The sequence below is a fragment of the Aethalodelphis obliquidens genome, unplaced genomic scaffold (genome assembly GCF_003676395.1).
Source record: "Aethalodelphis obliquidens isolate GAN/ISIS:26980383/991018 unplaced genomic scaffold, ASM367639v1 scaffold3, whole genome shotgun sequence".
Classification (NCBI taxonomy): Eukaryota; Metazoa; Chordata; class Mammalia; order Artiodactyla; family Delphinidae; genus Aethalodelphis; species Aethalodelphis obliquidens.
Genome location: NW_020837947.1, coordinates 49,605,708 through 49,633,437, shown reverse-complemented (window position 1 = coordinate 49,633,437; position 27,730 = coordinate 49,605,708). Strand labels below are relative to the sequence as shown.

At 37.5% G+C, this 27,730-nt stretch overlaps 2 protein-coding genes across 11 annotated transcripts in view; one reads left to right on the top strand and one right to left on the bottom strand.

The window, feature by feature from the left end:
* The window catches only part of ARMC2 (armadillo repeat containing 2), a 107,036-nt gene extending 100,289 nt beyond the window's left edge, over positions 1–6,747 (top strand). For both annotated transcript variants that reach the window (XM_027089039.1, XM_027089050.1), the window contains one exon: positions 6,285–6,747. In XM_027089039.1, the coding sequence (XP_026944840.1) occupies positions 6,285–6,442 (158 nt within the window). In that variant the 3' untranslated portion in view covers positions 6,443–6,747. The remainder of the gene's footprint in view (positions 1–6,284) is intronic.
* SESN1 (sestrin 1) overlaps positions 1–27,730 on the bottom strand; it is a 130,979-nt gene that overhangs the window by 1,572 nt on the left and 101,677 nt on the right. For 4 of the 9 annotated variants that reach the window (XM_027089122.1, XM_027089104.1, XM_027089144.1 and 1 more), the window contains 3 exons: positions 27,107–27,219; positions 24,751–24,941; positions 23,357–23,501 (listed from right to left, as the gene is read on the bottom strand). In XM_027089122.1, coding sequence (XP_026944923.1) covers positions 23,357–23,501; positions 24,751–24,941; positions 27,107–27,219 — 449 coding nt within the window. Of the gene's footprint in view, positions 1–27; positions 3,537–21,577; positions 22,756–23,356; positions 23,502–24,430; positions 24,559–24,750; positions 24,942–27,106; positions 27,220–27,730 lie in introns of those variants that run through there. The other 5 variants (XM_027089113.1, XM_027089153.1, XM_027089129.1 and 2 more) reach the window with 4 other exon arrangements.

Sequence of the window (27,730 nt, the reverse complement as noted above, 5' to 3'; positions counted from 1 at the left end):
TTATCAAAATGAGAAAAAATTGTTTTCTGTGACCTGTATGGGTAAAGATTGGTAGGCATTTGGGTGGCTTTGTTTCTATAAATAACAAGAGCATGTTAAAGATGATTATAATTTGGAGCTCTCTGGAAGAGGCTGAATGTTATTTACAGTGGGATGCAAGGACTTTTAACTCATTGCCTGATGTCATGATTTCTTCTGTGGCTTTTCCCCCTTGTTTGCATTTTCTGTAAACTGCATAAATAGAAGATCTAGGCATAAATGTATTGCTGTTGTTTAAAAAGTATATAGACATTGTCGTAATTGAGAAATACAGCTGAAAGCTACTCTGAATTAAGTCACGCTTTTCATGAACCCGTACGTGTTCATTAGCATCTATGTTAATTATGTGAGGGAGGGTCTGTGAAACTATGTGACATTACAGTGGGGCCCTACATTGAACGGTGGGAAATCACTGATGCAAACCAAAGGAAAGATGAGAGTGTCTTACCTTGAAAAATTTCTATTTTTAGGATAATTTTTTCATCCTGGGTTAGGTCTAACAGCAGTGGTTTGGGTCAGTAAATGAATTTGAGTGTTTAAATAATCTCTTTTCCAAAACGGAGGTGTCCCTACCATTGCCTAGGCACTGTGCTGGATCAGCAAGGCCGTGTGGAAAGACTCGGTTTGACTCAGAGGCTGTGGATTCAAATCCAGCCTCTCTCGGGGCGGGGGGGGGGTGGTGACTCGACAGGAGAATCTCTCAGAACCCGTCTTTTCGTCTGTAAAATGGGGACGTGATATCCCTGCCCTGTTGCAGAGAGTCGTGAAAATCAAACAAGCATCCTAAGAACACTCCAGGAAGACCAGAAGGCTGTAGTCAGACAATTCTGAGTTAAGGCCTCGCTTTATCAAGCTTTTAACCTTGGGCTTAACCTCTCTGAGCTTATATTTCTCATGTCTAAGATGGGGATGATTGATGTCCACTTTGCAGACCTGTAAGGCTAATAAATGAGCAGACCTGTACAAAGAACCTGATACCAGAGCCTGACAGACAGCAAGGCCTCAAATCACGGTTGTGAAAGTGCTTCATAAACGCTGTGTCGTAACGACATGTTATTAAACAGGAACTCGGAACCTGAAGCTATTTGAAAGAATCGGGTGTGCTAGGTTGATGTGAAATTTGCTTTTTTCCAGGTAAATAAAATTTTGCATAAGAGTAGGAAAAATGAGCGTGACTTTAAATCATTGAGGCTCACAGTCTGCTCCGTGGACGTGAAGCTTTCTCAGGTTGCCAGGAGCAGAAGCCTGCTCAACTTGCCTTAATTCAGTTCTCAACTGTGGCAGAACATTGGAATCAGCTGTGGAATTAAAAAACAAAAACAACAACAACAAAACACTTGTCCTGGCCCCATCCCCCGGAATTGATTCAGGAGCTCTGGGTGGGAGGCTGATTATCTGCACCATTAAAAAGTTCCACAGGTGAGTCTGCTCTTCAGGCAGCACTGAGAACCTCTGCCCTGGTTAATGAAGGAGTTGAAGGTGAGGATGTCTGGGGAAGAAGGAAGCTGGGAAACAAGCGCATTGCCCAGAGCCTGCTGGACAGGCACTCAGGACCAGGAAGGTTGTTCCAGGTGGAACCAGAGACCCCCCCAGTGGCCCCCTCAGTAGCGGGCATCATCTGCTCCACCCTGCTGAGACCCAGCCGTGCTCTGTCAGCTCTTGTAGGAAAAGCCCTTCCTCCCCCTCGTTCCCTCTAGGCTCCTGCATGGCCGTGGCTTCAGCTGCCTTGAGTCTTCTTCTTGCCGCGCTCCGTGAGTGGGACTCTGTCTCCTCTGTTGTTGGCATGACTTTCTGTGTCCCACTGGGGAGATGTGACTGGTTCCGTGAGTCACTCTCCTGCGGTGTCGGGCTTTCGTGCCTCAGGCAGCAGCTGCCTCGACCACAGGCTGTCTGTGGTTTGCTTTGGCACCTAAGTCTGGGGCAGTCAATGATATATAACAAAATGGTGGGGCCGTGTGGCACCTTGAAGGGATGTGGGCACGGCCGGCTGCGCGGCAAGGGGCAGCACACCGGGCGGACACTCGACTGTAACGGGCCTGTTCCTACCTCTTCCCTCCCCCAACCTTCCCTACAGCCGGGTTGGGCTTCGCGTGCTTCCCTAACCTTGTACCTTTGCTCGTGCCGTATCCCTTACCTACCTGGCCCAATGCTGCCGGCCCTTGCAGGCCCTTCCCATGAGCTTTTCAAGCCCACGGTCATAAGAAATCTATACTACTTATATAGCAATTAATCATGAGCTGTGTAACTTGTTCTGTATTATTGTTTTGTAACTTTTATCTCTTTTTCCCCACTCCGGTGGAGACACTTTGGGGGAAGGATATTGCCTTGTGCAAAGCAGGTTCTTGATGCTTGTGGATTAACTGACAAGAGTGGTATCTTTAATAGTGCTGTATACTTTTAAAAGCACGTTCATTCTATCCTTGTAAGATCTCTCTGAGGTCATCAGCTAGGTGACAGATGAGGTAGGTAGGTCTAGGAGGGTTAGGTGACTTGTGTAAGATCATACTGTAGCAAGGCCAGGGCTCTTCATCTGAAAGTAAACATCTAGCCCCTGTGTTTTTCTGCTGTTCCATTACATAGTATACCCTTACCCTACCCTGCCGTGGAAGGGGACAGAGGCATGGGGAACAAAAATCAACATAGTGCATCAGGGAGCCAGGTCATCACACTGTGGAGGACCGGCTGCTTGCTGGCTCTTCTCTCCACGGTGTGGGCATCAGACCCTTACTTCTGACAGGGTTGTAGCTGCGTCTGGCCAGTTGGGTGGCACCAGGTGAAATTGATATATGAGTGAGAGTATACTTAAATTTCAACTCTTCTACAAAAAGAGCTGAAAAACAGGCCATTTTGAAAACAGGATGAGCTGTTAGATCACAAAAGTCCCACACTGAAGTGTGAGCACTGTTTTTAGAAATAATGGTAGGGTAATTGATAAAGCAATGTAATAAGTTAACCAACTTTTTCTTGATGGGGAACTGGAAAAAGAAAGTAATGGTCCTCAATGTGGTTGGGATGTTGACAGTCTTTTAGAAAAGTGGCTTAAAAAGAATGTTGTCTGAAACTTCCTGATGTACTGCGGCCGCTTCTTATAAACTCATTAGCAATGTGTTTATCTTGAAGTTCTTAAGTGGTGTGCCCTGGCACACTAGGCTACTGTGAGCTTCTCTCAGGATTGCCTGAAAATGGTGATTAGTGTGTGCAGTTTGTTATTGTGAATGTAAACGACACTAGGTTATTTTACGTTCGTCTGTGGTATGTGGAACTTAGCACCTAGGTTATATGACGGGGTAGAGGGGGACCCAGTGTTCAGGTTAGAGGATCACACCACCAAGGCCATGCCAAAGAGCCATCAGGTGCTTCTGGAACATGTAAGGACTGTGCCTTCTAATAGTCACAACAATAATCGAACCTTCAAGAGCCACCTGGTGCTGAACAGCAAGCTAGGAAATGGTGCAGTGAGTAGAGGAAGCTTTTATTGCTGCTGCAGGATCCTTCAACTGTAATAGATAGAGATTGTGTTATAATGGTCACTGACAAACTTGTTTTGAGTCCTTTAATCCTTTCTAATATCTTACCTAAAATTCTAGTATTTGGAAGTATGTTGTGCACAAAGAAAGTTTAAGAATAATTTGTTATCTAAATCAGCACTTTTCACACTGTGACCAGCATCTTTAAAAAATGAAGTAGCAAAGAAACAGAATATCAGAATATAGTACATGGGGCTTCCCTGGTGGTGCAGTGGTTGAGAATCCTCCTGCCAATGTAGGGGACATGGGTTCGATCCCTGGTCCAGGAAGATCCCACATGCTGGAGGGCAACTAAGCCCGTGCGCCACAACTACTGGACCTACCTCTAGAGCCCGCGAGCCACAACTACTGAGCCCACATGCCACAACTGCTGAAGTCCGTGCGCCTAGAGCCTGTGCTTCACAACAAGAGAAGCCACTGCAATGAGTAGCCCCCACTCACTGCAACTAGAAAAAGCCCACACACAGCAACAAAGACCCAGTGCAGCCAAAAATAAATAAATAAATTTATTTAAAAAAATATATAGTACATGTAGTAATATATAAATAAGTTAAATAAGTAAAGTAAGTATTCTATTGTGAAACATTTGCTATTTGTATATGAATATTTAAGTGTGCATATATAGTCATCATGTAATATGGACTTCTTAGGTCACAGTAAAAAAAAAAGTTTGAAAATCATAGACCTAAATTTTTCTTGGATTAGCCTCTGCTATTCTTTGCAGTACAAGTTCCAAAATTTAATACCTAGTGCAATATGACACATTTTAGGCATTTGCTGTATTTACTTTGAAACTTGAGACTGCTTTTATCTTACCTATAGGTATTTGGCCACTTTTGTTATCTTGCCTAACCCAATTTACAATTAATAGGGTCTGAGTGTAGATTAACTAATTATGTGCTAAGCCTCAAGAAAAGTAACATAGTCTTGACGTTAGATTAAAAAACCCTAAAACACTAAAATAGTGACTTGGCTAAAACCATCAAATCCAACCAAAAGCCCTGGGCAGAGGAAAGGACTGTGGGGTGCCTGGGCAGCCCTCAGCCCTAAGCTGCTTGGGTAAGAAGGGCATGAAACAAGAGAATTCATTTTTAATGAAAGTTTAGTGCTCAGAAAATCTGGAGAAGAGTGAGCAGGAAGAAGATCTAGAAATTCAAAAGCACTCAGAGTCTCACAGACTCCTTTTGTTTGGAAGTAGCCCAACGTGAAGGACTTTGAAGGCATTGAACACCATCTGTATTCTCTTTCTTTCAAGGCCCTGATTATCAAATGGGTGGGGAGAGCCAGGTTTGCTTACAGGGGTCTCCATGGAGAGCCTCGCTGAAGTGTGTGTGTCTGCCCGGAACTTATCTCAGAGCTGCATAGCTGTCCACTTGGCTGGAGGAGAGGAGGGGAAGGTACAGACTGGGATTCCAGATTTATCTTATCCTGGATGGTGACACTAACACCAATAGTGCCAAAGTACACTCTGTGTACTGAAAATATTCAGGGTAGAAAATGTGATGTAAACACTAACGAAGCATTTTATGGTAGGATTTTAATTGGCCTTATGAAAAAAGTTTGCGAATTATGCAAGTAGCAATATTTGTGGTCACTTTAGGACTTAGTGGTTACCACTTAAGAAGGCCTCAGACCTAGGAAGTAGCAGAGCAACCTTCTGACTGGCAGGCCAGTGCATTGTCCTGAAGTCCTTCACATGGGGTCCAATATAAACAAAGAAAAATGCAGTGGCAGGTCGGTGCAGAAACCTCAGTAGCCATTTGTCTTCCTACGTGGGTTGGATATACTTAGGACATTCACAGAATTCAAAGTGCCCTTGGATTAAGAAGCAAATCAAGGGCTTCCCTGGTGGCGCAGTGGTTGAGAGTCCGCCGGCCGATGCAGGGGACGCGGGTTCGTGCCCCGGTCTGGGAAGATCCCACATGCCGTGGAGTGCCTAGGCCCGTGAGCCATGGCCGCTGAGCCTGCGTGTCTGGAGCCTGTGCTCCGCAACGGGAGAGGCCACAACAGTGAGAGGCCCATGTACCGCAAAAAAAAAAAAAAAAAAAAGCAAATCAAGGTTGTAATATTGCATTTTTTTTTTTTACAAGTGCTTTTCTGCATTATCCATGGACTCACTTGGGATTCTGATACTCCTTAGGATTCTCAGTCTCCCACTTTTCACTTTTATTGGTGAGAGCATAAGGTGGCAGGGGGAGGGGTTGTCTTTTCAAAGAAGTATGTCTGGCTTGCTCTGCAATGAGCAATTTGATTTTTAGTCAAGTTTACAGTGTCAAATTCAGCTGTGCTACTTTCCCCAAAGATTTCCTAACTTCTTTTATATCTGTTAACCACTGAAGTAATTAACTTTTCTAATGTGCAGATGAGGAAATAAACTATTAATACTTTGTTTATTCTGAGAAATTGTGATCTGACTTTTGGATGTAGACTTACATGTAAACATTAGGGATAAATTGAAGTAAGAGCTCAAGTCAATCTAGGATTTTTTTTTTGAGAAGATTATTATCTTTTTTAAATTAAGAGACTAACCTATACTTACTTAAAAGTTTTGTAAAGAACAGAAAAGAGTTAAAGAACTACTCCCATAAAAAAAAAAAAAGCCTTGTTGGAATTAGAGATGATCCAGGATGAGTTTAACTCATGCCATCAAAAATTAAACTTAATTCAGTAGGATTATGTTTCTAAATAATTGCTGTAATGTTAATTTTTCTGATACAGATGAAGAACTAGCACTGAATGGGAGTTTTGACCAAGACCTAAAAAACTATCACAAACTACATTGGGAAACAGAATTCAAACCGGTGGCACAGCAGCTTCTAAACCGAATTCAGAGTCATCACACCTTCCTGGAACCCCTGCCTGTTCCTTCTTTCTAACATGATGCAGATTAACAACAGAAACAGGAAGTCAGGTCTCCTTCATTCTTAAGAAGTGGCAACATATGTGAACTTTTTTTCAGTATTAACAAATATTGAAAGTTTTTCAGGTACTGATTTTAGTGAGTAGTCTTAGTATTTTAAAAGAAATAAGCATTTCTTCTTGTTAGGTATTATGGAAAAATGAATATACATTTTGTACTTTCTGCTATGAGAAATGTAAGATGAAAATATATGCATGGGATTTCTAAGTAAATGACTTTTTCTTCTATTCTCTATTAAATAATTTAGTTCTAGTCTTAAAATCCTGACTTAACAATTCTAGAATTTAAGTGCTTGTCAGTTCAGTAAATCAACTGTGCAATGAAGACTATTAGGTTTTGTGTATAGAAATAATGGTGGTCAACACTATTAGGAATACATTACTACATAAGCATCTGCACTAATTCTTACAGCATCTAATAATAATTTTCTGGTTAGGTACCAGTATTTTTCTGGTTGTCATATTAAGAGAAGGGGTAAGCAGAAACGTTTAGAGAAGATTGCCTGTGGCCATCTACTCTTTACTAAATAAGTAAAATAGATGGAAAAGGAAGTATTTTACCTTTTTATTTTCATTTGAAATAAAATGAGTAGACCAGACAATTCTTCTACTTATAACTCTCTGTGACTAGGGAGGTGATATAATGTACTAGAAAGAGTGTAGGCTTAAGTGTACGGCAGATCTCATTTGAATCCTAGCTCTCTCCTGCTTGGGCCTTGGGCAAGTAACTTAATTTTTTTTAGCTTCAACTGTAAAATGGCATTAATATATATTTTAATATCGTGTAGTTTAGGGAAAAAAACAAAATGGGCAAATTGTCCAGTACAGTGACTGATGTATAGTAGGTGCTCAATAAATTATGATGGTAGTTAGTTTATTAGTTTGCCACTCTTTGTAGGATAAGTTTGGCCTTTGAATAAATGATAAAAACCAAAGAAATTGAGGTAACCGTTGTTATCCCATATTAGCCAAAGGCGATTTGGAAATAAAAGTAGATTTACTACTCTACTCTGTAGGGTGAGAGATGAGCCATTAATAACCAAAAAGCTCATCTCTCACGCTGACAAAATACCAAGACTAAAGGGATGAAGGCAGGCATCCCAGACTAGATGGGCTCTTAAAATCTATTAGAAAAAAACCTAAATTTCCAGGAACAAATAGACTTACCAAGGGCTCCTCTAGTTTGGGGCTCATCCCTGGTTGGGGCTCAGCAAAATCCTCTAGAGACACTCACCTTATCCATAAGTCTTTCATCCGTAATTATATGCTAGTAGATTCACTCCAATAGTTGAAATCATTTTTAAAAAGTCTGACAGGCTAATCTCTCAAAAACATTTGAAGATCTAAGTCTTTATTTTAACCATAGCAGGCTATATATTCTACTTTCAGTGAACAAGATAAAACTCTCTTCCCCCTAAAACAGCACTCTCTGTATTTATAACTAATATAATAACTCATAGTGGAATACCACTGTACCTGTTCTCCATGTTAGACTCATGTGCAAGCTGGACCATTTGGAACCATCTACCTGCCTTAAAAATTATGGTGAAAAACACATAAAATTTACCATCTTAACTTTTTTTTTTAATTTAAAAAGAAATTTTTTATCTTGGGGGGGGTGCACTGTGTGGCATGTAGGATCTTAGTTCCCCAACCAGGGGTCGAACCCACATCCCCTGTGGAGGAAGTGTGGAGTCTTAACCACTAGACTGCCAGGAAAGTCCCCATCTTAACTATTTTTAAATGTACAGTTAGTAGTGTTAACTTTATTCACATTGTTCTGCAACAGTTCTCCAGAACTTTTTCATCTTGCAAAACTGAAACTCTATAATTCATTAAACAACTCCCCATTTCCTCCTCTCCCCAGGCCCTAGAAAACACCATTCTACTTTGTTTCCAAGAATTTGATTTGACTAGTTTAGATATTTCATACAGCATTTGTCTTTTTGTGATTGGCTTATTTTACTTAGCCATAATGTCCTCAAAGTTCATCCATGTTGTGGCATGTGATGGGATTTCCTTCCTTTTTAAGGCTGAATAATATTTCCTTGTATGTTTATATCACACTTTTTTATCCATTCACTCACCAAAGGACATTTGGGTTGCTTCTCTCTCAGGGCTATTGTGAATAATGCTACTACGAACATGGGTGTGTAAATACATCTTTGAGATCCTGCTTTCAATTCCTTTGGGTGTATACTCAGAAACGGAATTACTGGATCATATAGTAGTAATATTTTTAATTTTTTGAGGAATCTCTATACTGATTTCCACAGAGGCTGTGCCATTTCACATCACCAACAGTGCACAAGGGTTCCCTTTTCTTTACATCTTCTCCAACACTTGCTATTTTCTGTTGTTTGTTTGTTTTGCTTTTGTTTTTTGGGGTTTTTTTGATAGTAGCCATCCTAATGGTTGTGAAATGGTATCTCATTGTGGTTTTGATTTGCATTTCTCTAATAATTAGTGATATTGAGCATCTTTTCATATGGTTTTTGGCCACATATATCATCTTTGGAGAAATGTCTATTCAAGTTCTTTGCCCATTTTTATTTATTTATTTTGAAAAATAATTATTTATTTTAAAATTTTTATTGAAATATAGTTGATATACAATGTGTTAGTTTCAGATTTACAGCAAAGTGATTCAGATATATATATATATATATAATACACACACACACACACACACACATACACACACACACGCACATACATTTGTTAGATTCATTTCCATTGTAGGTTATTACAAGATACTGAGTACAGTTCCCTGTGCTATACAGTAGGTCCTTGTTATCTATTTTATATATAGTAGTGTGTATATGTTAATCCCAAACTCCTAATTTATCCCTCTCCCACCCCGCTTTCCCCATTAGTAAGCATAAGTTTGCTTTCTATGTCTGTGAGTCTGTATCTGTTTGTAAATAAGTTCATTCATATCATTTTTTTAGATTCCACATATAAGTGACATCGTTATATTTATCTTTGACTTCACTTGGTATGATAATCTCTAGGTGAATCCATGTTGCTGTAAATGGCATTATTTCACTCTTTTTTTATGACTGAGTAACATTCCATTGTGTATATATACCACATCTTCTCTTTCCATTCATCTGTCAGCGGACACTTAGGTTGCTTCCATATCTTGGATATTGTAAATAGTGCTGCTATGAACATTGGGGTGCATGTATCTTTTTGAATTATAGCTTTCTCCAAGTATATGCCCAGGAGTGGGATTGCTGGGTCATATGGTAGCTCTGTTTTTAGTTTTTTTTAAGGAACCTCCATACGTTCTCCATAGTGGCTGCACCAATTTACATTCCCACCAACAGTGTAGGAGGGTTCCCTTTTCTCCACATCCTCTCCAGCATTTATTATTTGTACACTTTTTGATGATGGCCATTCTGATCAGAGTGAGGTGATACCTCATTGTAGTTTTGATTTGCTTTTCTCTAATAATTAGCGATATTGAGCATCTTTTCATGTGCCTATTGGCCATCTATATGTCTTCTTTGGAGAAATGTCTATTTAGATCTTCTGCCCATTTGTTGATTGGACTGTTTATTTTTTTGATATTAAGCTGTATGAGCTGTTTGTATATTTTGGAAATTAATCTCTTGTCGGTCACATCATTTGCAAATAGTTTCTCCCATTCTGTAGGTTGTCTTTTTGTTTTGTTTATGATTTCCTTTGCTGTGCAAACGCTTTTAAGTTTAATTAGGTCCTGTTTGTTTATTTTGGTTTTTATTTCCATTACTCTAGAAGAGGGATCCAAAAAACTATTGCTGTGATTTATGGTAAAGAGCGTTCTGCCTAAGTTTTCCTCTAGAAGTTTTATAGTGTCCGGTCTTACATTTAGGTCTGACAGTAGTTCTTTAATCCATTTTGAGTTTATTTTTGTATATGGTGTTAGAGAATGTTCTAATTTCATTCTTTTACATGTATCTGTTCAGTATTCCCAGCACCACTTGTTGAAGAGACCGTCTCTTCTCCATTGTATATTCTTGCCTCCTTTGTCATATGTTAATTGACTGTAGATGTGGGGGTTTATTTCTGGGCTTTCCATTGATCTGTTCCATTGATCTGCATGCCTGTTTTTGTGCCTGTACCATACTGTTTTGATTAATATAGCTTTGTAGTATAGTCTGAAGTCAGGGAGTGTGATTCCTCCAGCTCCATTTTTCTTTCTCAAGATGGCTTCAGCTCTTGGGGTCTTTTGTGTTCACATACAAATTTAAAAAAATTTTGTTCTAGTTCTGTGAAAAATGGCATTGGTGATTTGACAGGGATTGCGTTGAATCTATAGATTGCCTTGGATTGCATGGTCATTTTAACAATATTGATTCTTTCAACCCAAGAACATGGTATATCTTTCTATCTGTTTGTGTCATCTTCAATTTCTTTAATCAGCATCTTATAGTTTATGGAGTACATGGACTTACAGTTTATGGTCTTTCTCTGACAGAGAAATCAAAAACTTTACAGACAAGCAAAAGCTAAAAGAATTCAACACCTCCAAACCAGCTTTACAACAAATGCTACAGGAACTTCTTTAGGCAGAAAAGAAAAGACCACATCTAGAAACAAGAAAATTAGGAAATGGAAAAGCTCACTGGTAAAGGCAAACATACAGTAAAGATAGGAAATCATCCAAACACAAACTAGTAGGGAAATTAAAAGACAAAAGTAGTAAAATCATTAAAAGACAAAAGTAGTAAAATCTACAAAAGTAGTAAAATCATCCAAACACAAACTAGTAGGGAAATTAAAAGACAAAAGTAGTGAAATCATCACAATAAGCAGTTAAGAGATATGCAAAACAATTAGATGTAAAATATATCAAAACCAGTAATCATGAGGGGAGGAGAGTACAAATGCAAGTATTTAAAATGCATTTGAAACTAAGATCAGCAACTAAGACAATCATGTATATATACAGACTGCTATACCAAAACCTCATGGTAACCACAAATCAAAAATCTATACACACAAAAAAGAAAAAGGAATCAAAGCATAACACTAAAGATAGTCATCACATAACAAGAGAAGAGGACAAACGAAGAAGGAAAGAAGAAAGGCCCACAAATCCAAAACAATTAACAAAATGGCAGTAAAAACATTCATAATGATAATTACCTTAAATGTAAGTGGACTGAATGCTCCAACCAAAAGACATAGACTGGCTGAATGGATACAAAAACAAGAACCGTATATATGCTGTCTACAAGAGAGCCACTTCAGATCTAGAGACACATACAGGCTGAAAGTGAGAAGATGGAAAAAGGTATTCCATGCAAATGGAAATGAAAAGAAAGCTAGAGTAGCAATACTTATATCAGACAAAACAGACTTTAAAATAAAGACTGTGAGCTTCCCTGGTGGCGCAGTGGTTGAGAGTCCGCCTGCTGATGCAGGGGACATGGGTTTGTGCCCCAGTCTGGGAAGATCCCACATGCCGCAGAGCGGCTGGGCCCAGGAGCCATGACCGTTGAGCCTGCACGTCCGGAGCCTATGCTCCGCAACGGGAGAGGCCACAACAGTAAGAGGCCTGCGTACCGCAAAAAATAAAAATAAATAAATAAAATAAAGACTGTTACAAGAGACAAAGAAGGACACTACATAATGATCAAGGGATCAATCTAAGAAGAAGATATAACAATTGTAAATATATATGCACCCAACATAGGGGCACCTCAATATATAAGGCATATGTTAACAGATATAAAAGGAGAAATTGACAGTAACAATAGTGGGGACTTTAACACCCCACTTATATCAACGGAAAGATCAACCAGACAGAAAATCAGTAAGCACAAGCCTTATATGACACGTTATATCAGATGGACTTAACTGATTAATTTATAGAGCATTCTGTCTGAAAGCAGCAGAATACACATTATTTTCAAGTGCACATGGAACATTCTCCAGGATAGATCACATACTCAGCCACAAAGCAGGCCTTGGTCAATTTAAGAAAATTGAAATTATATCAAGCATCTTTTCTGACCACAACACTATGAGATTAGAAATCAGCTACAAGGGAAAAACTGTAAAAAACTCAAACATGTGGAGGCTAAATAGTATGCTTCCGAACAACCAGTCGATCACTGAGTAAGTCAAAGAGGAAATTAAAAAATGCCTGGAGACAAATGACAATGAAAACATGATGATCCAAAACCTATGGGATGCAGCAAAAGCAGTTCTAAGATGGAAGTGTATAGCAATACAAGCTTACCTCAAGAAAGAAGAGGGCTTTCCTGGTGGCTCAGTGGTCGAGAGTCCGCCTGCCGATGCAGGGGATATGGGTTCGTGTCCTGATCTGGGAAGATCCCACATGCCGCGGAGCGGCTAGGCCCGTGAGCCATGGCCACTGAGCCTGTGCATCTGGAGCCTGTGCTCCGCAATGGGAGAGGCCACAACAGTGAGAGGCCCACGTATCACAAAAAAAAAAAAAAAAAAGAAAAATCTCAAACAACCTAACTTTACACCTAAAGCAACTAGATAAAGAACAAACAAAACCCAAAGTTAGTAGAAGGAAAGAAATCATTAAGATCAGAGCAGAAATAAATGAAATAGAGACACACACACAAAAAGATCAATGAAACTATAAGCTGGCTAAACAAAGATAAACAAAATTGATAAACCTTTAGCCAGACTCACCAAGAATAAAATGAGAGAAGGCCCAAATCAATAAAATCAGAAATGAAAAAGAAGTTACAACAGACTCCACAGAAATACCATACCACAGAATACCAGAAGGACCATAAGAGACTACTATGAGTAACTCTACACCAATAAAATGGACAACCTAGAAGAAATGGACAAATTCTTAGAGAGGTACAGTCTCCCAAGACTGAACGAGGAAGAAATAGAAAATATGAACAGACCAATTACCAGTACTGACATTGAATCAGTAATTTTAAGACTTCCAATAAACAAAAGTCGAGGACCAGATGGCTTCACAGGTGAATTCTACCAAACATTTAGAGAAGAGTTAATACCAAACTCATCCAAAAAAATTGCAGAGGACAGAACACTTCCAAACTCACTCTTTTTGCCCAGCGTCACCCTGATACCAAAACCAGACAAAGATATCACAAAAAATAAAACTATAGGCCAATATCACTGACAAACATAGATGCAAAAATCCTCAACAAAATACTAGCAAACTGACTCCAACAATACATTAAAAGGATCATACACCATGATCAAGTGGGTTTTATCCCAGGGATGCAAGGATTTTTCAATATCTGCAAATCAATCAGTGTGATACACCACATTAACAAACTGAAGAATAAAAATCATATCATCTCAGTAGATGCAGAAAAAGCTTTTGATAAAATTCAACATCCATTTATAATAAAAACTCTCCAGAAAGTGGGCATAGAGGGAACATACTTCAACGTAACAAAGGCCATATATGACAAACCCACAGCTAATGTCATACTCAACAGTAAAAATCTGAAAGCATTTCCTCTAAGATCAGGAACAAGAAAAGGATGCCCACTCTCACCACTTTTATTCACCATAGTTTTGGAAGTCCTCATCATAGCAATCAGAGAAGAAAAAGAATTAAAAGGAATCCAAATTGGAAAAGAAGTAGTATGATTTATCACTGTTTGCAGATGACATGATACTATACATAGAAAATCCTAGATGCCACCAGAAAACTGCTAGACCTCATCAATAAATTCAAGTTTGCAGGATACAAAATTAATATACAGAAATCTGTTGCTTTTCCATACACTGACAATGAAATAACCAGACAAAGAAGTTAAGGAAACAATCCCATTTACGATCACAACAAAAATAATAATATACCTAGGAATAAACCTACCTAAGGAGGCAAAAGACCTGTACTCTGAAAACTGTAAGATGCCCATTTTTTAATCAGGCTATTTGTGGGGTTTTTTTGGTTTGTTTTGTTGTTTTTTGGTGGTAGTTGTTGAGTTAAAGGAGTTATTTATATATTCTGGATATTAAGCCTTTGTCAGATACATGATTTACAAATATTTTCTCCCATTCTGTAGGTTACCTTTTTACTGTTGATTGTGCCCTTTGATGCATAGAAGTAAGTTTGATGTAGTTCCATTTATCTATTTTCTCTGTTGCCTTTTGGTCTTATGTCGAATAAATCATTGCCAAATCCAGTGTCCTGAAGCTTTGCCCCCTATGTTTTCTTCTAGGAGTTTTAAAGTTTTAATTTTTACATTTAGGCCTTTAATCCATTTTAGTTAGTTTTTGTGTATGGTTGTAAGGTAAAGGTCTAACTTCATTTTTTTTGCATGTGGATATCCAGTTTTCCCAGAACCATTTGTTGAAAAGACAGTCCTTTCCTCATCGAATGGTCCTTTTCCATTTATTTGTGTCTCCTTTAGTTTTTTATAGTAATGTTTTGTAGTTTTCGGTGTCAAGTCTTTAAACTCCTTTGGTTAAATTTATTTCTAAGTATTTTATTCTTTTTGATGCTATTATAAATGGAATTGTTGCCGTAGTTTCCTTATTAGATTGCTCATTGTTAGTGTATAAAAATGCAACTGATTTTGTATCTTGCAACTTTGCTGAATAATTTATCTCCAACAGGTTTTTAAAATTTAATTTTTTATTTTGTGTGTGTGTGAGGGGGGAATCTTTAGGGTTTTCTATATATAAGATCATGTCATTTGCAAAGAGAGATAATTTTACATTTCCTTTCTAATTTGGACGTCTTTTTCTTGCCTAATTGCTCTAGCTAGGACTTCTGGTACTATGAGTGGTGCAAGTAGGCATCCTTGTTTTGTTCCTGATCTTAGAGGAAAAGCTTTGTCTTTCACAGAGTATGATGTTAGCTGTGGGCTTTTCACATATGGCCTTTATTACATTGAGATCGTTTCCTTCTACTCCTAGTTTGTTGAGTATTTTTTATCATGAAAGGGTGTTGAATTATGCCGGATGATTTTTCTGCATCAATTGATATGATGTGCTTTTCCCCCTTCCATTCTGTTAACATGGTGTATTAATTACACTGATCAATTTTTATATGTTGAATCATCCTTGCATTTCAGGAATCTATCTTCATTTTTTAAATGTGCCATTGAATTCTCTTTACTAGTATTAAGGATTTTTGCAACAGTATTCATCAGAGATACTGGTCTGTAGTTTTCTTGTAGCCGCTTTGTCTGGCTTTGGTTTCAGGGTAATGCTGACCTCATAGAATGAGTTTGGAAGTGTTCCCTCTTCTTCAGTTTTTTGGATGAGTTTGGTGTTGACTCTTCTTTAAACGTTTGGTATAATTTTTCTGTGAAACCATTTGGTCCTGGGCTTTGTTGAGAGTTTTTGATTACTGATTTCAATCTCCATACTAGTTATAGGTCTGTTCAGATTTTCTGTTTCTTCGTGATTCAGTCTTGGTAGGTTGTGTGTTTCTAAGTTATCCAATTTGTGTATTGGGTTGGCCAAAAGTTTCATTCGTTTTTTTCCATAAGATGGCTCTAGTAGCAGTTAGTTGTTTTTAATGTCATTTGGAACAATTTTGTTAGATTGTATGTGACAGCTGTCATATCGGCATGCGTTTAAAAAAAGACATCAAAATTGGTGAATTTTTGCGTAGCCATTTTAATATTGAAGATGGAAGAAGAAACTATTTTTGGCATATTATGCTTTATTATTTCAAGAAAGGTAAAAACACAACTGAAACGCATAAAAAGATTTGTGCAGTTTATAGAGGAGGTGCTGTGACTGATTGAATGTGTCAGAAGTGGTTTGCGAAGTTTCGTGTTGGAGATTTCTCACTGGACGATGATCCACGGTCGGGTAGACCAGTTGAAGTTGATAGCGATCAAATTGAAACAGTAATTGAGAACAATGAATGTTATACCTGGTGGGAGATAGCCGACATACTCAAAATATCCAGATCAAGCACTGAAAATCATTTGCACCAGCTTGGTTATGTGAATTGCTTTGATGTTTGGGTTCCACATGAGTTAAGTGAAAAAAACCTTCTTGACCATATTTCTGCATGTGATTCTCTACTGAAATGTAATGAAAACATTGTTTTTAAAACAAATTGTGACAGGCGATGAAAAGTGGATACTGTACAACAATGTGTAACGGAAGAGATCGTGGGGCAAGTGAAATGAACCACCACCAACCACACCAAAGGCTGGTCTTCATCCAAAGGTGATGTTGTGTATATGGTGGGATTGGAAGGGAGTCCTCTATTATGAGCTCCTTCCAGAAAACCAAACGATTAATTCCAACAAGTACTGCTCCCAACTAAACCAACTGAAAGCATCACTCGACAAAAAGCGTCCAGAATTAGTCAACAGGAACCACGTGATCTTCCATCAGGATAGCACAAGACTGCATGTTTCTTTGATGACCAGGCGAAAACTGTTACAGCTTGGCTGGGAAGTTCTGATTCGTCTGCCGTATTCATCAGACATTGCACCTTTGGATTTCCATTTATTTTGTTCTTTACAAAATTCTCTTAATGGAAAAAATTTCAATTTTTTGAAATTTTAGACTGTAGAAGGCACCTGGAACAGTTCTTTGCTCAAAAAGATAAAAGTTGGGCTTCCCTGGTGGCACAGTGGTTAAGAATCCACCTGCCAATGCAGGGGACACGGGTTCGAGCCTTGGTCCAGGAAGATCCCACATGCTGTGGAGCAACTAAGCCCGTGTGCCACAACTACTGAGCCTGCGCTCTAGAGCCTGCGAGCCACAACTACTGAAGCCCATGTGCCTAAAGCCTGCACTCAGCAACAAGAGAAGCCATTACAATGAGAAGCCTGCACACCGCAATGAGAAGCCTGCACACTGCAATGAAGAGTAGCCCCCTTGCCACAACTAGAGAAAGGTCACACACAGCAACAAAGACCCAACTCAGCCAAAATTAATTAAAAAATATATTTAAAAAAGATAAAGTTTTGGGAAGATAGAATTATGAAGGTGCCTGAAAAATGGCAGAAGGAAGTGGAACAAAAGGGTGAATGCATCGTTCAATAAAGTGTTTGGTAAAAATGAAAAATGTGTCTTTTATTTTTACTTTAAAACTGAAGGCACTTTTTGGCCCACCCAATACATAATAGTTTCTATCCTTTTTTTTACATTGGTTGTTAATGTCCCATTTTTCATTTCTGATTTTATATATTTGATTCTTTTTCTTAATCTAGTTAAAGGTTTGTCAATTTTTTTGATCTTTTCAAACAACTCTTTGTTTTGTTGTTTCTATTGTTTTCTGTTGTCTGTTTTATTTATCTCTGCTCTATGTTTCCTTCCTTCTGCTAGCTCTGGGTTTGGATTGTTCTTTGTCTAGTTCCTTGACGTGTGAAGTTAGGTTGTTGATTTGAGATCTTTTTGCTTTTTTAATGTAAGAGTTTATAGCTCTAAACTTCCCTCTTAGCACTGCATCCATAAATTTTGGTGTGTTCTGTTTTTAATTTATCTCGAGATATTTTCTAATTCCATTTGTGATTTCTTCTTTGCAATGGCTTTTTAAGAATGTGCTGTTTAATTTCTCCATACTTGTGGGCTTTCCAGTTTTCCTTTCTGCTATCGATTACTATTCATTCCATTATGATCAGAAAAGATAGTTTGTATGATTTCAATCTTTTAAAATTTGTTAAGACTTGTTTTGTGGCTTAATATGTGGTCAGTCCTGGAGAATGTTCCATGTGCACTTGAGAAGAATGTATATTCTTCTGTTTAAGTGTTCTGTATATGTCTGATAGATCCAACTAATCTATAGTGTTGTTCAAGTCCTCTGTTTCCTTATTTATCTTCTGTTGGTTCTATTCATTTTTGGAAGTGGGTATTGAATCTCCTACTATTATTGTGTTGCTATCTATTTCTCTCTTCAATTCTATTAACATTTGCTTCATATATTTAGGTATTTGGTGCCTATATGTTTATAATTGTTATAGCTTCCTGGTGAATTGACCCTTTTGTCTGATACTCATATAGCCACCTCTGCTCTCTTTCGGTTACCATTTGCATGGAATATCTTTTTCCAGCCTTTCACTCTCAGTCTATATGTGTCCTTAGATCTAAAGTTAGTTTCTTATAGACAGCATATAGTTGAATCCTCTTTTTTATTTTATCCATTTGGCCAATCTGTGTCTTTTGATTGGGGGATTCAATCCATTTACATTTGATGTAATTACTGACAGGGAAGGACTTACTACTGCCATTTTGTTAATTGTTTTCTGCAAGTTTTGTAGCTTTTTTGTACCTCATTTCCCCTCTTCCTCCTTTGTGTTTCACTGACTTTTTTTTTTTTTTTGTAGTGACATGCTTTGATTTCCTTCTCATTTCTTTTTGTGTAAATTCTAAAGAGATTTTCTTTGTGGTTACCATGGGGATTACATTTAAAAATGTTAAAGTTATAAGAATATTTTAAGCTGATAAGAACTTGATTTGCATACAAAACTCCATTCCTTTACAGTTCTGCCCACTCCCCACTTTGTTACTGATGTCCCCCTAAGTCCCTTAGGCTCTCTTCACTTTTCTTCATTTCTCTTTGTCCCTCTGACTTGATAATATCAAATAACCTCCAAGGTTACTAATAGTAACTCTAAAGTTATTGATAGTATCAGTAACTCTTCAAGGTCACTGATTAATTCTTCTCTGATCAAATCTCCAGTTGAACTCTAGTTTTTTTTCCTTAATTCAATTATTGTATTCTTCAGCTCCAGAATTTGATTTCTTCTTTATTCTGTCTCTTTAGTGACATTCTCATTTTGTTCATGCATCATTTTCCTGATTTGTCAGTCTCGTTCTTTTTTAGTTCATTGAGCATCTTTAAGACAACTGTTTAAAATTCTTTGTTAGGTAAATCAGATTTCCGCATTGCTTTAGGGTTGGTTTCTCTAGGTTTGTTTCTTAGATTTTGCCACATTCTTCTGTTTATTTATATACCCTGTGAACTTTGTTGAGATTTGGGCATTTGAAAAATAGCTACTTCCAGGGACGTATCTTCTTTGGGCATGTGTGTATGCTTTCATTCCAAGATATATATCTGCTTTTAACTGTCTTAATTTCCTTGTCTCTGTTTCTTCTCAGGAGCTTCCTGTTCCACTTTCTATTTTATTCCCGGCTGTACTCTTGGATCTCCTGTACCTGCCTACAGAACTGTAGACTCCCTGCTGCTCTAATGCACCTCTACGCTCACTTCTGTTTTCAGTGGCCCACAACCAGCATCCAAACCATGCTACCACTCCCACTAGTGCTCCAAGTCAGGTGAGACAGAATTCAGTCCCTCAAACAGCCCCCAGACAAGCCTGAATACTGGACACAAGTTCACCTTCTTCCTTTCTGTCCTGAGGGAGGAGCCACGAATTGGGGGTTTCCTCTCAATTGCATCATGCTGTGCCAGGCAAAGGGAAGGGCTAGGACAAGCAAAATGCCCCAAATTTTCTTAACACCTTTTGGTGCAGCCTTCTCCTGGTTTTGTGTTTGCCTGAGCTATAGCTTCCCAAGGGGTTTCTAGAGTTCTCACAAAGGTATTTTGGTCCTTATATTGTTGTTAGCTCAGTGTCTCATGGGGAACAAGGACCTGGAGCTTCACTGGTGATGTCACTCCCCACCTACCTGCCTTTTGCTTTCCCTTGATATTCACTAGTCACAAATATGTGACAAAATCTGAGTATCTTAATGAGTGAAATGTGCTTGGAAAACATGCTTATCCAACAAGTTTTATTTATTTACTTACCTACCAATGGTCTGTTATCAAAATAATTTGAAATACGTAAACCATTAGAAGAATTAAAAATTTCTTAACTCTTAAATGAATTTTAAGTTAAAAATATCACCATTATTTATATGAAGTTAACAATTGTGGTAAATACATAAATGTTTAGAATTTAATCTCATTCTTATAGTAAGAGATACTGAATTAAGTTTCATCTAATAAAAAAGTTCCCCAATTTTTACCAAAAAACTGATTTAAAAATTGAATCTTGGAAACCTCAACCAGAAATCTATTCATGATTATTTAAGAAAAAAAATTCCTCTTGTGGGGGAGAGTTTTGGTATTCCATCGTGTATTCTATTTTACCATCCCCAGTTATTTTGGAAACTATTAGTTTCAAAGATTATAGTGACATTAGAAATCCTGTGTGTTTAGTTTTGAGAAAACATTGAGTAATAAGAAACACCTGTTAAATGGGAGGTACTGAAACATCAACTTTGTATCACAGGCATGCCTTTATTACTTTCGATATAAGCACACTTTCTTACTCATTAAAATTTCAAATCATGATTTGTAAGTAGTTTATAAGCTTCAGTGAAAGAAGATAATGAATTCAGTTTATCTTGTTTTGTGATCATCCTACTACTGATTAGAACCTCTATTAGAAATTTTGTATTTTCAAGAGCAAGTGCAAAGAACAAAGAGCAGAAGCAGAATGAGTAAAAATTTAACTAAATCCAGTGCAACTTTACTTGTTGGATTCATCTGTATTGCTATGATGAAAAAACCCAGCAGCAGACAGAAAAGGGCAGAGGTATGATGCAAATTCAATGGGTAAGACCATTTGTATATTATTGTAAGCTGTCTAGAAATGGGCTTATGTATATCTTTAAATATACTGAAGATAATTTTTATCTAAGGTGATAGTCTTATCTTCTCAATCTTCTCAACAGCCATGAAGGTAAGTACATCCCCTCCATTCAAAACTGTGCCTCCCATCCCACACTATAAATTTATAGGCACTAAATGGAGCTCAGTAAATGTTTTGATGAGTAAGAGAGTTATTACAACAGCTTTGATTAAATTTAGAGCTATTTCTAATTGTTTGACAGTGTCATTTTTTGTTCTGTAGTGGCTCCCTAATTAGCCTTTGTTTCTAATAATTTTTAATAATTCTATTTGACTTCTAAAACATCTCAGTCCACCTCAGTTCAAAATGGACAAGGCATGGGGCTGTACCAGTTATTTCCGAGATAAAACTTTTCTTTATATCTTTCAAAGTGACTTCAAGAGTTTGCCATTTAAGTCTCTCATCTGATTACAGAATTATTTAAGTGTGATGGCTAATGAAAAAGTCAAAAGAAACAGCATAGCTACCGATTGTGAAGTCATGACTTTTTAAGAGACTGAGACAGCAAAAAAATTGCAGAAAAATTATTCTTTATTGAAAAATACCAATAATACTGACAGACTTCAAAAGCAGTTCACGCCTCCAGAATACAAAGTACTTAATACATTTTTTTCAAGCCTGTTTGCATTTCAAACAAAGCTAGCATTTTTGTAAATCAAATTTGATAACCTGACTAAATATATTTTCCAGCTTTATTATTTAAGGAGCTGTACAACCTCTGAAGTGGGGACCATGAGGTGGGCAGGAGCAGAGGGGCAGAATGCACCTGGGACTGCGCAGCAGTCTACAGCAATATTTCCCATAACTTTGGTGCTGGAAACAAAAATACTGTACAAGACAGCTGCCCTCCAGTGTCAGAGAATCTTGGGAAACAGCATATCAAAAGGTAGCCAGCTTTTCTTATAATTTACACACTTTCATTTAAGATTGCTTTTTGAAGAAAATCTTTAAGAATGCCACTGTAATTTAGTATCATCCAATAACTGAATTAAAAAACTGTATGAAAGAAATGAGCTGTTACCATCATAATGGTCTTTGCCGAGCTGTGAGTAATTTTAGGTGCAAAAAAAATTAACACATATGCAGGTTTAATTTGAAACCACAAAAATTATGTATGTAGGCTCAGATAGTAGCAGTGTTCACTTTATTACTAATAGCTTAACTGGAACAGCCACTCTATTCATTCCACCAGCAGGAATAGCAGCACCAATATCTAAAATCCTTTATGTATCAATATAAAAGCTTACATCATTATCAAAGTCCCATTCTTTGCATGCTCCAATTCTTGTTATTTTTTAACATAAAAGCAACAGGATTTTGAGAGTTACTATTTGCTGTATTAAAAGTTATACAGCATCTTGTACTGTCAAAAAGCAAAATACTGTGAACAGCAGCCCTTCTTCACAGCTCTAAACTTGAAGCTGCCAAGCACTCACTGCTTGTGCCAGCAGTGGCATTTCCACAGTAAAATAGCAGAAACTAAAGGAATCATGGCACAATGGATTTCTGAATTCTTTTATCTACCATTGGTCCTGGGGCTTAGTACCTTCCCCTTGTAGGACAATATCTGCTGATCGTTCATCTTCTTTAATGGAGGAAAGGCATCAGGTCATATAGCGAGTAATGGCTCTCAGAGCATAAAGGAGTTCTGCTTGCATCCTAGCTTCTATAAGAAGCAGATTAACGTGAACCTGAATATAAGACACATTATCATTTAAGATAGGATATATGTATACATATAACTGATTCACTTTCTTATACAGCAGAAACTAACACAACACTGTAAAGCAATTATACTCCAATAAAGATGCAAAAAAAAAAGAGATAGGGTTATAAGCATTCACAGTCAGTTTCAGTGCATCTAATAAACACCAGAAATGTTTTCTGTGTGCCACTGAATAACATCAGTTTCTCAAAACAAAAGCTGTCTGATCTTCTTTGGATAGATGTTTTGAGCTTGTATTTATATTCGATCACATCTCTTCTTGAAGGTTTGTTAGAATAACAACTTCCCTGCCAAATCATCATTCACAAACACTCTCTTCTTTCTCTTAAGCAGTTACAGTGATGCCAGCACTCTGAGGAGAGGCCAGCACACTGGTTCTCCCTGTCTTTATTCTTTTACTTTAAACCATAATGAGGTTCTCCCTTCCAAGGGGTATGTGAGACAGCTGATCTGGAATGTTCTTATCTGGGCTGGTAGAAGTGATGGAAGGGGTTTGAGACCCATTAGATTAGGTGAAGGAGAATAAGGATCACTGCTAAGTTAGAGTAAACACAATAGGTACTTACCTTCTCAGAGTGCTTGAACTGCCTCCAGAAGCTATCATACATTCTTTTGGTAACCTTTTCAGGAGTGCAAACAACAGTTTTGATATAAACTTTAAAGCTACGATCCAATAGCTGGTTAATTTCACCATAGTCATAGTCATCATATCTGTTAAAAGATAATGTGAGAATTTTATGTATAGTCTGTTTTATTCTTATGGAAGTACAGACATCAATAGTAAATGCTGTATTCTTTCCCCCTCTTTGTGTAGGTAGCTATCCCCCAAAATGACAGCTTTACAATTTTTACGTTTCATTGGGGGTGGATGAATGAGTATAAAGGGGTAAGAAACAGAAGTCAGACGAACAAAAAAATTGCCAGTGCCCAAGCAACAGTATATTTACAATCATGAATAAGCAACCACACTGAGGAACAAATTCTGGAAACAAAGTTTGAGTATTGCTGATATTAAAAAAATTAACAAATTAATCAGACAATAATACTTATTGATACTATTACATGATATATCAATTATAATCTATTTGTGTAAATAAATTTTTTTTCTTATGTTTCCAGGAGTTCTTGGGGTCAGATGAGGAAAAAAGGGGGAGAGGTGTCTGAGAGGAAAGAATCAGTCTCTAGATGGCTTCACAGTGTCTACACTTGGGAAAGGCTAAGCCAAGATGGTCGTAGGCACCAATGTCTCCTCTGCCGCACTGGCAGATAGTGCCTAGAACTGAAGTCTCCTAATTGGTTTTTAGTAGAAAAGGAAGAAAGCGGGTCCTGTATAACCATTCAGGAGTCTAAAGTCATAGCCTGGCTACTGATAAAGTGAAGAAGCAAGAGAAAGTGTGACTTTACAGCTAAAATAATCAGAAAGTACCACAGCATGGTTGTTTATGTATGTTAGAAGGTGGTTTATGATGGCTGTGTTTAAATGTGGCTGAATACCTAACAGGATATGAAAGTTTTGTATTTTGATGAAATATCATGGGAGTAGGTACTCTTTAGAAGGGTACTGTAAGAGTTCTAAGTTCCATGAAGGTAGAAGTATGAGTGTGTCAGGAGATAAAAGATGATACAAAGGGAAAAGATACCATAAATGTTCAGAGACAAACTTTGCCTCTTCCTCTATGCTCTTGGGCCAGCTTGCTTGCTCTCCTCTTCCCTGGAGGCATCTGTTATTTAACTCTTGTCAGCATTCCTAACTCTCCCTCCTGCTTAGCTAGGCAAGAGAAAACACACCAAGCTGCAAAAAATCAAGTTTTTGAAGCACAAAATGCATAAAAATAAGCTATTGGGGAGGGGATGGTTTTGAGTATGTTAACGTAGGTCTGTGTGCATATGTGTTCCAAGCACCTGAATAATTTAGGCTAAAGGAAAATACCTCTTCATAAACATAAGAAAACAGACTAACCTTATTCCAAACATGCAGTGAATATAGTTCCAAATAGCCCGTCTTAGCATTGAGGTATCAACATCTTTGTGCATTGCCATTGTATTATAAGTAAGATTGTAAGCAATGTGAAATTTTTCATCGATCAACTGTCCTACATCTGGATAAAGACGATTTACCAAAGAATAACCATGGTCTTCCCAACAATAGTCCTAAATACAGAGAACAGAACAAATGTGAATAATTAAAACGTGGCCAACTATAGTTCTATGTCTGTCGCTCTTCGGTGCAGTGAAATTACTGGCAGCTGAAATCCACTGCCTTTCTAGTACATCCCTAGCTCTCAGTTTCACTTGCATTCCAGTTTGATGTTTTCAATTTCTATACTGCAACATGCAAAAGTTACATTTTGAACTCAGCGAGTTTAAAAACCAGTGGAATCTCTTCCCCTTACACACAGGTCACCCATATTCAGCTTTCTCTCACTGTTTCCCCCGTCAGCCTCCAGAGATGACCCATCTTGGGAGGCCACTCTCCTTTTCTATTGCTGCAGGCATTCAAATGGTCCTCAAACTTTGTAAATTTTTAATTCAAGGTATCCATCATTCATTCTTTTTCCTCCTACCCACCTCTGATTCTCAGCCCTATTAATTGTGTCTCCTAATTAGTTTTCCCAAATTAAAGTCTCCCTGCTTCCTTTCTTTCCATCTCAAGCAAAACTTAATAACCTCCCACTTCAATGTTACTACCATATTTATTTTCCTAAAACACCTCTTTGATATTATGCCATCACTATGGTCAAAACCTACAAATCTGATCATCACCTACAAATCTGATCAATTTTAAACTAACTTCCCACTTATCCTTTGCTTGAAGGTCTTAGCAGCCCAGTCAGTTTATGATCCCTTCCCTCAACCTATGCTCAGTTATTGCCTACAGTCTCCTCTGCTTACAATGCCCATGCTTTTAAACCATTCAAATCTCTCAAATCCTAATCTCCCTCCATAAAATTTTCCAGTCCACATGATCCCTTCAATTGTAATCTTTTATATTTCATGATACAACTTCACTATTGAGTAAAATATTCTATAATTCTTCCTTGTGCCTAATTCTGTCTCCTTAAACAATATGTTAGTTCCTTGAGCAAAGAAAAAAAATCATAGTTCTCAAATATTTTCATAATTCTGGTAGAAGAGTTATAATAGCCCCTGCACAATAATTGGGAAAGTTGGGAACACCAACTCATCTGAATTATATATTTACCTATCTAAATGAAATATATAACAGACTGTTTAAGAAAAACATTTAAACTACAGTATGTTTCTACTGACGGATTGGAAGCGGTCTTACAAAACTACAGCACAGAATAGATAAATGTTTGCTAATTGACGATTCTCAACTTTTATTCTGGAACTAGAAGATACAGCAATTGTTACTCCTGAGATATACTTGCAAAGCACTTAGCACAGTGCTTCCTGCCAAAGTGAAAACAGAGAAGGACCCTGGTATCCTGGAGGACAACGAGGTCCCTAAGTTTCCATGGACTCAGTATATACAGAATTGTACTGGGAAGTTTTACTGTGTATTTCAAAGTTAATGATTATGGAGCTAAACAAACTGGGTCTACCAACAATAATTCTACTCCTTACCCTAGGAACTTTATTTATTCTAAGAGATGGGTGCTAAGTAATTTTGGAATAAGATTTATTTATGTGAATCCTCTTTAAGCTTTAAATTTGAAACCTTTAAAAATTCTCATTGCTTCAAATGACATTCAGTTCATATTTTAAAGGGAATTAGGTTATTGTAATCATGGTTTATTTTCTATGGTATCTGTAAAAACTCACCCAAATTAAAAAAGAAAACAAAAAATCTGCTTTCCCTATAAGTCCTAATTTAAGCAAATCTTTCACTCTTTCTCATCCTCTTTCCCTTCACCCCCACACACATAATGCCTGAGATGCTGTGAGGACATTTCTCTTGTCACTCAGGCCTGGTGCATATCAGGGCAGAAATCGCCTCACTTTAACACTGGGGCTCAGTAAAACAGTGCTATAAAAGCAAGCTAGGTTCAAACACAACTATTATTTATTGTTTCGTCATAGTAGGAACTTTAATTGGGTTTCTGCATACCATCTCTGGGAACCTAACCACTATTGTAATTTTGCTTTATGGGTGAATGTGTTTTGAATTCTGAGCAACTGATTTATGAACTTTAACAATATAATAAACATACCTAAGGGAATTACGTGTACGTAGAAAAGTTATTTTTCTCTGCATTGCTTTCTGTTCTCAAATCCAGATGGCTCTTTCTTATTTTAAGTCAGATTGAGGTATTTCTAATTGAGCATGTACATAAAACAAGTTGTCATTTTACCTGGACTCGAAATGTTGGGACGTGCATTCCATGTCTAGAGAAATCCTTATAGCCATAACTAGTATCCTCAAAGTGACGAGATACATCTCTTGCTGGTGTAACTTCTTCATCATCTGAAATAATTTAAAAAAAAAAAACACTGAAAGCCTTTCAAAAACAGGATGCTAGTTAAAATTCATTTTACCTATAACAAGTAAAAACAGGATTACCCTTTCTCTGACACTGAGTAACCAATATCAACTAAAATAAAGTCTTAAAACTGTAAAGAGAAATAGCCTACTTACTAATAAATGGAATATAATAAAAGTAGATTCTGTTATTAAAAAAATACTCATGGTTAATTTTCTGTTTTTAATTCCTCTCTTTCACAGATCCTCTCTCCCTCTGTGTCCCGACTGTAGTTTATAGATACTAGGTTCTACTGAAAAGTATGTACTCCAAGTATGAACACCCTTTTGAATAATCTTTATGGTGATAACAAATATAAACTTTAAACTTTATGCTCTAAACTTTAGCATTTGGACTATTTTTAATGTCACACAATATATAAAATGATCTCTTTAACAGCTCAAAGGTCCTAGAAACAATTCTAAAATGATGAACAAAGGAAAGAGGTTCTGTGTG